General features: G+C 39.2%; 1 protein-coding gene across 1 annotated transcript; it reads right to left on the bottom strand.

Annotated features, from left to right (window-relative positions):
- Positions 1–9591: 9591 nt before the first annotated feature.
- On the bottom strand, positions 9592–10881 carry nkx2.2b (NK2 homeobox 2b; the record flags this gene model as incomplete). The annotated part of the gene is made up of 2 exons (XM_080491393.1): positions 9592–10160; positions 10629–10881. 2 exons carry the CDS (start codon positions 10879–10881, stop codon positions 9592–9594), a joined length of 822 nt encoding a protein of 273 aa, XP_080347519.1.
- Positions 10882–11120: the final 239 nt, after the last annotated feature.

Here is an 11120-nt window from a genome sequence, read left to right as displayed (position 1 = left end):
ATCCTGGGACCGTTTTCAGATGCATCAAAATTAAATAAAATTAAGTTATTTAGTGTTTACAGTCCAACGTGTGAAGAAGGTCCTCAGTTGCATAGAAGGTTTTCTTTAAATAAAGCATTTGCTGCCACCTGCCGGCTGTTGGTGGAATTGCTCAGCTGTGGTCAGTTGGTTTTAAAATGTAAATGTCCGTGAAGATTTTTAATTTTTTTTTAAATTGTATTTTGAGAATGAGAACAAAATATATATATATATATATATGTTAAATCATTTGATAATTTTATTTTCAACTTCATGATACCATGAAATTAAGAAAAGAAAGTTAGTATAAGTCACATCCTGGCTAAATAAATCCAACACACTTATAAATTAACAAAATAATTATAGTAAAATATATCAATACTGCAATGTAATTCTACTTTATTGGATTCAGATTGATTAAATAAAAAGTATGTGAAGAAAATGAGAAAAAAATTGAAAATTAAGTGAGTTTATAGGACTATGAAAGTTGTGACAGACATGAAAACCAAACAACAGGAAATTTAACATCTTTGTCATCTTATTTGTAAACTACATGTCTGATCATATCAGATATTCTTATTGCTTCATTGAGTCACTCACGTGAATCTGATATGTTTATAGTGAAACTAAAATACTTCAATAGTAAGTTCTATAAACATGATCCATTATTATTCCATATTCATGATTTTGTATTAATTTGTAATTTGTTCTGGTTTTCTTGAATTTATTTGTCTTCTTAAATGTTTATTAGCTACGACTTTGCAAATTTCCAGCCAACTAATTTCAGTATAATTGTAAGGTTTATACGTTACATTAATACATTTTGAGTAAGTTGTGAAAATTTGTTTACAATATTTGTACAATTATTTACATATTTGTGTTCTGTTATTTTTCACCATGTTCTGTTAAACTAGTTAACCAAGTTGGTTGAACTCATTTGAAGTTTCAGAAATGTTGACCTCAGTTAAAACATTTCTGAATGTTCATTGGTCAGTTGAGACATGTGATCGATGACAAGCGGGCGTAATCAAGAAATGAGGTGCGTCCTAATAGTCCCTCCTATCTCCTTTCCTATCCACTTCTCCTTAACCTTAGAAGTGTTTGAGTGGCGGCCATGATAAGGAATGTTTGATTTCTGAATAAGTTAGGGAAAGGAGGCTCAATGCTCCTTTAGAACCTCCTTCAGCCTAGGAAACACTGATGCTTCCTTTAGAACCTCCTTTAGTCTAGGAAATACTGATGCTTCCTTTAGAACTTTCTTTAGCCGAGGAAACACTGACGCTTCCTTTAGAACCTCCTTTAACCTAGGAAACACTGATGCTTCCTTTAGAACCTCCTTTAACCGAGGAAACACTGATGCTTCCTTTAGAACCTCCTTTAACCGAGGAAACACTGATGCTTCCTTTAGAACCTCCTTTAACCGAGGAAACACTGACGCTTCCTTTAGAACCTCCTTTAACCGAGGAAACACTGACGCTTCCTTTAGAACCTCCTTTAGCCTAGGAAACACTGACGCTTCCTTTAGAACCTCATTTAGCCTAGGAAACACTGACGCTTCCTTTAGAACTTTCTTTAGCCGAGGAAACACTGACGCTTCCTTTAGAACCTCCTTTAACCTAGGAAACACTGATGCTTCCTTTAGAACCTCCTTTAACCGAGGAAACACTGATGCTTCCTTTAGAACCTCCTTTAACCGAGGAAACACTGATGCTTCCTTTAGAACCTCCTTTAACCGAGGAAACACTGACGCTTCCTTTAGAACCTCCTTTAACCGAGGAAACACTGACGCTTCCTTTAGAACCTCCTTTAGCCTAGGAAACACTGACGCTTCCTTTAGAACCTCATTTAGCCTAGGAAACACTGACGCTTCCTTTAGAACCTCCTTTAGCCGAGGAAACACTGATGCTTCCTTTAGAACCTCCTTTAACCGAGGAAACACTGATGCTTCCTTTAGAACCTCCTTTAGCCGAGGAAACACTGACACTTCATTTAGAACCTCCTTTAACCGAGGAAACACTGATGCTTCCTTTAGAACCTCCTTTAACTGAGGAAACACTGATGCTTCCTTTAGAACCTCCTTCAGCCTAGGAAACACTGATGCTTCCTTTAGAACCTCCTTTAGTCTAGGAAATACTGATGCTTCCTTTAGAACTTTCTTTAGCCGAGGAAACACTGACGCTTCCTTTAGAACCTCCTTTAACCTAGGAAACACTGATGCTTCCTTTAGAACCTCCTTTAACCGAGGAAACACTGATGCTTCCTTTAGAACCTCCTTTAACCGAGGAAACACTGATGCTTCCTTTAGAACCTCCTTTAACCGAGGAAACACTGACGCTTCCTTTAGAACCTCCTTTAACCGAGGAAACACTGACGCTTCCTTTAGAACCTCCTTTAGCCTAGGAAACACTGATGCTTCCTTTAGAACCTCCTTTAGCCGAGGAAACACTGATGCTTCCTTTAGAACCTCCTTTAACCGAGGAAACACTGATGCTTCCTTTAGAACCTCCTTTAGCCGAGGAAACACTGACGCTTCATTTAGAACCTCCTTTAACCGAGGAAACACTGATGCTTCCTTTAGAACCTCCTTTAACTGAGGAAACACTGATGCTTCCTTTAGAACCTCCTTTAGCCTAGGAACCATTGATGCTTCCTTTAGAACCTCCTTTAGTCTAGGAAACACTGACGCTTCCTTTAGAACCTCCTTTAGCCGAGGAAACACTGATGCTTCCTTTAGAACCTCCTTTAACTGAGGAAACACTGATGCTTCCTTTAGAACCTCCTTTAGCCTAGGAACCACTGATGCTTCCTTTAGAACCTCCTTTAGTCTCTGGAACACTGACGCTTCCTTTAGAACCTCCTTTAGTCTCGGAAGCACTGACGCGTCCTTTAGAACCTCCTTTAACTGAGGAAACACTGATGCTTCCTTTAGAACCTCCTTTAGCCTAGGAAACACTGATGCTTCCTTTAGAACCTCCTTTAGCCTAGGAACCACTGATGCTTCCTTTAGAACCTCCTTTAGTCTCTGGAACACTGACGCTTCCTTTAGAACCTCCTTTAGTCTCGGAAGCACTGACGCGTCCTTTAGAACCTCCTTTAACTGAGGAAACACTGATGCTTCCTTTAGAACCTCCTTTAGCCTAGGAAACACTGATGCTTCCTTTACCAAAGGAGACCAGCTCATGTTCCCCCACAATTCCTTGCAGCGACATTTAAAGGAACCGGCTCATCGGAGCGTTCAGGGAAACTCAGGATGACTCAACACAGAACATGTTAAGTTACAAAACAATAATCTGCCTTGAACAACTTTAAATAATCTAAAACCAGATCCCAACCAGGAATGTTCTGGATGATGTAAAACGAACAGGGTGAAGTTATTATGCAGCTTCTTCTCACTTTGATTGGTTCTTTATTCCCCTGGAGCCTCTTTTCCTTTATTTACATTCAACCTTTGTGACATTAGAGATTATATCAGTGGTTAGAAGGAGAAAGTGTTCCGTCTCCAGCCGTCCTGGTGTCCTGCTGCTCCTCACAGCCACAACAAATCTCTTAAAACACAAACTCATAGCAGATAAAAGCAGGAACAATATCCCCCAAAATATAAATAAAAGTCCTAATGAAAAACAACAACATGCTGATACACAAAGGGAACCGTTTGTTTGTTTTGTTTTATATTTTGGAAGAAAACTTTTGATATTTCAACTTTTTATTCAACGTTTTCATCAGAAATCTTGTAAATATTTCCCTTTTTCTTTTGTGTAAAATTCAACTTTTATCCATCAGTTTGTCTTTTATTGGAGTTTTTTGGGAATAAACTCCTCACATGTAGGATAAAAAGGGCGTTGATAGATTAATATCTTGCTTCTTCACAAGAGATCTTATTAAAGCGTTGCTGTCTGGTTATTTTCCTCTGGGATTAATGAAGAATTTCTAATCTAATCTTTTTACCTTTTAGATGCTGTCACGTGTGCGAGGATTGTGAATTAATAAAGAAACAAATAAACGGCCACAAATCGATGCAAACAAGCTAAATTAAGAGAGATTTTTAAAGAAAAATCCATAATAATTCAGACAAAAAGACAAAAGGAACAAACATTGTTTGTTTACAGCAAAACAACTCATGTGGATCATTAAAGAAAAATAATCCAGCTAAATTTGTCTTCTATTGGACATTCTAAAGCTTTTTCAATAAATTCTGTTGAGTGGATCTTATAGGATTGAGAATCCTGCGTTGTGGGATTAACAGCAGAGCTGAATAAATCGACCAAATCTTCTCTGAACATCTTTTCTTCAAACTTCATCCCTCGCTTTCCTTCTTTACTTGTGGGACTGACGAGAGTCTTGCGTCGCTCCACAAACACCCGGCGAGGGTCTGATCGAGTGAGAAACAGGCAGCAGACGGGTCCGCTTCCTCTCCTCCTCCCCCTCCTCTTCATCCTCTTCATCCTCTTCATCCTCTCCTCTCCTCTTTTCTAGCAGCAGGTGACACATTATAACTGTCTCAAAGCTCCAACATGACATCACCCCTCTGAGATGAGCTCACCTTTGACCCCCCCCCCCCCCCCCCCCCCCCACACACACACACACACACACACACACACCCGCAGGCGGGGGGGGGGGGGGGGGGGTCTTTGTCCTCTTTGTGGCCACACACTAAAACGCCGCTTTTTCTTGCCCTGAATGAAGTCGTCTGGAGGCATAATCCCGTCAAAACAAAGATGCTCCGGCTTAAGAAAAGAAAAAAAGAAGCTCAAACTGGAGGAGAGGAGATAGCTGAGACACTTTTCACAATGTTTTCATGCTTCAAATGGATCATTTACATCTTTAAAACAAACTTAAACTGTGTTTATCCACTGCAAATCCCCCCCCCCCCCCCCCCCAGATTATCGAAGCTGGATTATTTATCTGCGAAAAATGGAACTCTTAACATGCATGCTCATGCAGGTTTTCTTGGTCAGGATTGTTTTAACACCAGTTACTCACACGTGTTCATTCAGTTTCGTATTCAATTCACGAGGGTTTTACTTCTTTTTTCTATTTTTTTCAGGAGATTAAAAGCAACACGCCTCGTAATGGTTCAGAAAACGGAGCAGATTGAAACAATTTTTAAAAAGATTAAGGAAGGTGGAATAAGTCAACTAAAGGTACTTTGATTCCACTTTGTGCAGAGAAAGTGAACAATTCAGAGGAAACTCTGCTGTATTTTGTGTTATTTTTATTAGAAATAATGAAATCTATTATTGGATTATGCATTTTATCTTCCGATCGCTGCACCTCTAAACCAGCGGTGTCAAACACATACAGTCCAATTTCAACTTGAGAGCTCTGGACCAGTAAAATAGAGCTATGATAAACTTTGATTTAAAGTTTGAAGTTTTTCTTTGTTGTGGCGCCGAGAAGATCTGATAAAAATTATTACACTTACAGAACAATTACTACTGAAAAAGGTCGTCTGTCCACTGGAATGTGTGTGTGTGTGTGTGTGTGTGTGTGTGTGTGTGTGTGTGTGTGTGTGTGTGTGTGTGTGTGTGTGTGTGTGTGTGTGTGTGTGTGTGTGTGGGTGGGTGGTTTCATTACAAAAACAAATCACAGCACCCACTAGTGGCCCTTCATGAAAACTACATTGTTTTCAGTGTTTCTACTGTTTCCATGGAAACGGACATCATTTTCAAAACGTTACTGTGTAAACGGGAAACTTTTCTGAAACCGAAATGCAAAAACGATGCATGTGTGACAGGATCCAAAGAAAACTTTATTTTTCATATGAATTCTGTTTTTTTATGTGATCAATCAATCAATCAATCAATCAATCAATCAATCAATCAATCAATCAATCAATCAATCAATCAATCAATCAATCAATCAATCCATCAATCTTAAACTGGTTTTAAAATACTTTCAGATGAAGCATCACCTTAGTTTTTCGGTCATTATTTATTCAGTTTCAGGGTTTTTGTCTTTCCACCAAAATCTCAATTAGATTTTAATCTGGTTTTCATCCTGGTTTCATGTAGAAAGTTTGGATTAATTCCAGTGGAGTTCAAGTTGAACCGTCTTGGTTTCTGGATGCGTCTGGACTGCTTTCTTAACAAATGTACTTTTTGACCAGGTTTGGGATTAAACGTTAATCTTGTCTCACAGTATTTTTGTCTGTTTTAGATTAGTTTCATTCACACTGGTTTAGAGATACATTTGAACTGGGTTTCAGACTTGGTAGATTCATTTCATTCTATTCATTCTAGTTTATTTTTCCACGGCAGACTAATGTTGTCAATGCGACTGTTGTAGTTTAGGAGAGTTTTGTTGGCTTTAATGTTTCAGGTGATTAGTTTTACAATATTTTTGTAGTTTGTAGATTCAGATTAGTTTTAAGATGTTTTCGTAGTTTAAACTAGTGTAGATGTCATTTAAACACTTTATAGGATGATTTTCTTGTTTAGACTATCGTGCAAATGTCATTTTCCATGAGTTTTAGGATGTTTTTTAGCTTTTGAAGACATCATTTTAAGCCTTATTTAGGATAGTTTGTTAGTTTAGACGTCATGTTGGACCAGTTTTACCAGAGTTTTGTGCCGTTATTTATTGACTGACTATATTTTCATTATAGGCTAATTTTGGATTTTATTTTTAAATTAATGAGTCTAGTTTTGTAGGCAAGGCTGTAATAACTTTATTGTATAGTTTTAGGATAGTGGATTAGATTTGGACGGGTTTTTAACTTGATTTCATATTAGCTTTGGACCAGTTCTGGGGTTATTATGACCGATGGGCTCGTTTTGGGCTGTTTTCTGTTCTGTTGAGTCATTTTACTGGACTTCTGTCTCAGAGTGAATGAAGCAGCTGTAAATGTGGTTTTGGAGGTTTTGGAGGTTTTGGAGGTTTTCAGACTGATCAGTGTGGTTTCCATCTCTTCATCTGATAGACGACTGGTCAGAAAATATTCAAGAATTAAGGCAATAATGAATCTTGAATCGCTCCTTCGAGATCAAACACAAGCCTGACATTAAAGATATTTTCTAATTGGCTCATATTCTGGTCGTATGTCTGAAAAAGTTCATTTCCAACATGACGTCGTCTGAAAAGCCTCCGGAGGTCTGGAGCTTCACATTCTCTGCACAGCTGATTCATCTCAAAGCTTTAAATTGCTCTTTAACAACCACCAGCACACAACAGTCTCATTTTATCATCTGACAGTTGTTATTCGGTGCAGATCGGTTCGTTTCTGCTCTGAGATCAACAGACAAATGGGGGGAAAAAAGTCCATGTTTTTTTCTTTGGTCTGTTCTTTTAATCATCTTGTGTCCATCACATTTATCTGGCGGCTCCTTGGGGGGTCCTAATCCCCGGTTTGGGAAACGCTGCCTCGGACTGCTCTGATATTTATGATTGTTGAAAGAAAGAAACATCATTAAACTGTGTTTACATCCTGGAAATGATGTTTTTATTTCAGTGCTTTTCCAGCAAAAAATTGAGAGCCTTTCTTTTCTTCTTTTTTTTATGTAATGTGTAAAAAAATGTAATATTATCGATGTGTCTTTTAAATATTTGACCAATAATCTAATCCAATCTGACTTTATTCTTCCTTTTTTCTCCTCTTATAGCAAAAAAGGTACATTCATCTAAATAGCAATAGCATCTTGTATTAACTTAATTACATCATTTAAACAGCAACTTTGTTGAATTAAGATGAAGTTATGTGTTTAAACAAGCATTTCATTTCATAAAAATACACTTTTATTACCAATTAATAAAATCTGAAATGTATTAAAGTTTGACATTTTCAGATATATATTATATGAGGTAAAATATACATTATGTAAATCATTTTTAAGAATGCATATTCATTTTTTATTTGTTAATTCTACATTTTTTTTACCAAATTTAGATTTCAAGCAATTTTCTCAGTCACTGAATAAGCTGATCCTTTTTGTTTTTATAATATAATTAATATAACTTCCAATAAAATACCAGACAAATTTTATCATATTTGCAGGCAATGGAAGAAAGAAATGTCTTTAGACCAATTAGTTCAAAACTTTAAATCTAAATTGATATAGAGTTGTATTTATTGACATAAATAACTACGTAAATCCCTCTAAATGTTTATCAATTAAATTAGAATTTGCATAAATATTTAAAGAAATCATTGAAAACCATTTTATTTTTGATCACAAAGTGATTTTCATGATCTGGAGGCTTGAATGGAATCACTCGCACTGCTCCAATGTTTATTTCTCATCATAAATATCCAGTTTATTACAAAGCAACTCACCAGTCAACATTATAAATAGATTTATAAAACACACTGTCAAAGTGACGTTTCTGCAGCAAACACAGGTAAACAACAACAACAACAAAAGTCACAAAAGAAAAAAAAAAATACAGCGAAACATTTTGGTTTCATCTTATTCTTCTGTTTTAATGAGTTTTGTATATTCAACAAGAAAAAGTCTAGTTTTAGACGTGTTGCGCGTCTGAATGAGCGGATTAAAACGTCTGGGAAACAGAATAAATGTGACAAATTCAAATCAGAAATCAGATTTTTCGTCCTCATTTCATGTTTAGAAAGTTTAGATTTTCAGATTAATTTCAGGTGAAGCTGAACTGCTTCTGGACTGCTTTCTTAACAAATGTACTTTTTTGACAAGTTTTGCTCAGTTTGGGATTAAACGTTAATCTCGTTTTGCGACCGTTTTTGGCTGATTTAGATTAGTTTCACACTGGTTCCCGGATACATTTGAACTGGGTTTCAGACTTGTTTTGTTTTTTTAAAACGAATTTCATTCTATTTAGTCTAGTTTTGATCTTATTTTTACTTTACTAATTTTGTCAATTTGATTTGTTATAGCTGTCATTTTGGAGAGTTTTGCAGTTTAGGCTCTTGTAAAAGTTTTGTAGTTTGGAGCATGTAGATTAGTCATTAGTCATTTTAGGATAATTTTGTACTTTGGACTAGAGTAAATTTAATTTTATACTAGTTTTAGGCACGTTTTGTGGTCTAGACTTTCATAGATATTCTTTCAGATGATAGTTTTACAATAGTTTTGTAGTTTGGCGCATGTAGGTGTCATTTCTAAACTAATTTTAAGAGTTTTAAACTGTAGATGACATTTCAAACTACAGTTTTAGGATAGTATTATAGTTTACATTAGTGTAAATGTCATTTTATACTAGTTTTAAGATAATCTTGTTGTTTAGACTAGTATATATATCGTTTCAAATGATAGTTTTACAATAGTTTTGTAGTTTGGTGCATGTAGATGTCATTTTAGGATCATTTTGTAGTGTACACGTTATGGAGTACACTAAAGGGTAGAAGTAGTCTTAGATTAGGTTTAGTGTGTGTAAACATACTTTTTCACCACGTGTCACAGAAGCAGGTTGTATGAAGTGTAGCAGGAGGAGAAAGTTTAATAAAGTTAATTCAATGACGTTTAAGAAATGCTGGGATTTCTTTATGTTTGATGGAGTTTGATTAAACCTCCAGGCAGATCTATTTTTTTGTGTGTATGTATTTTTTTTTAAAAGGCTGAAATCCCTTTTTCCCCATCAAGTCCAAAGGTGCAGCGTCCAGGTTCACCAGCTCCAGTGGTACATGTGCGCCAGCTGCTGGACGCCGGGGTGCGGCTGCGGCAGGCCGCGGTGCTCCGGCCCGTAGGCCGCGTGCAGCAGCGGGGAGTAGGCGCACAGCGACAGGCCCAGGCCGGAGCGCAGCGTCGCCTCCAGGTCGTGCGCCTTGATCCGCTCGCCGCACGGCTTCCCGTCCCGAACCAGCACCGCCGGGATGGCGAGGCGGCGCGCGGGCAGCAGCTGCAGCGCGTCCAGGCTGCGCTCCGCGCGCGCGCGCTTCATCTTGTAGCGGTGGTTCTGGAACCAGATCTTCACCTGGTTCGGGGTGAGGCGGATCATCCCGGCCAGGTGCTCCCTCTCCGGTGCGGACAGGTAGCGCTGCTGCCGGAAGCGGCGCTCCAGCTCGAAGGTCTGCGCCTTGGAGAACAGCACGCGCCGCTTCCGGCCGCCGCCGCCGCTCTTCTGCGCCGCGCCGCCGTCCCCGCACGACGCGTTCCTCTCTGCGTCCGGAGACTCATCCATGGACAGCTCCGGGGATTTGACATCCAAACGGGCCTGGAAGGGCAGATCCTGTACTGCAAGGTGAAATAACAAGTAATCAAATTACCCCCAGGGCAGATAAGTAATCGCAAACACACTAAACTCCATTTACAAGTCATATTTTTGAATGAAACTGAAATTATTTCTTTTATGTGACAAACTTTATTTAAAAATATTCCCTTGTTTAGATGGATTCCCTGCAAAGACGCGTCATGCTGAACTGGATGAATAAAATACATCTATTCCATCCAGTGTGCGTCTTAATATCAATTGACCTTTCAGGCAAAACAAAGTAACGTCAATTTGTTCTATAAGAAAAATCCATCATTAGACCATTTCCTGGTTGTTGGAAGATAAATGTGTGAAAAAACAACTGATGGTGCAATAAAAAGGCCAGGACACATGAACGTGTTGCCATGAATCATTCTGCAGTCAGACACAAGTTGTAAAGCAAAGATAAATAAACAAATATATTATTTAAAAATATTTTAAGCGTCTCTCACGTGAAAAATGCAGACTGCCGGATCCGCGGCTCCACCGGGCCAGACTTCCGCCGCCGCCGCGCTCGCACAAACTTCTGCCGCTAAATCCCAGTTTTTGCGCTCCCTCAGGGTCCGAAACCTCCGCCGAGGCCTCCTCGGTGTCGTCCTCCTCGGTTTCTTCGGTCCCGGACCCGCTTCTCCCGCACACCGGGTCTGGGAGGTCCAGGATGTCCCGCACGGAGAATCCCGTTTTTGCGCCGGTGCCAAACGACATGACGCGCCGCAAGACGCGACAGGAGCCACACGGGAGGAGGAAGAGGGACGAGCAGCCAGGTTTGTGTCCCGGGGACGGTGCGGGGGTGCGGGGCCGTTAGATGGGAGCAGGTAGCGGAGGGTTCGGGTCCATGAAGGCCGTCAGAGGAGGAGCGGGGGAGCCCGGAGCTGCGCGCACGGAGCCGCCGACCGGAGACTTTAACCACATGAAAAATACGTGAAGGAAGACATCCAGAGAGA

This window comes from Lipophrys pholis, assembly GCF_963383615.2.
Source record: "Lipophrys pholis genome assembly, chromosome: 21".
NCBI classification, from domain to species: Eukaryota; Metazoa; Chordata; class Actinopteri; order Blenniiformes; family Blenniidae; genus Lipophrys; species Lipophrys pholis.
This window is presented reverse-complemented; position numbering and strand designations above follow the sequence as displayed.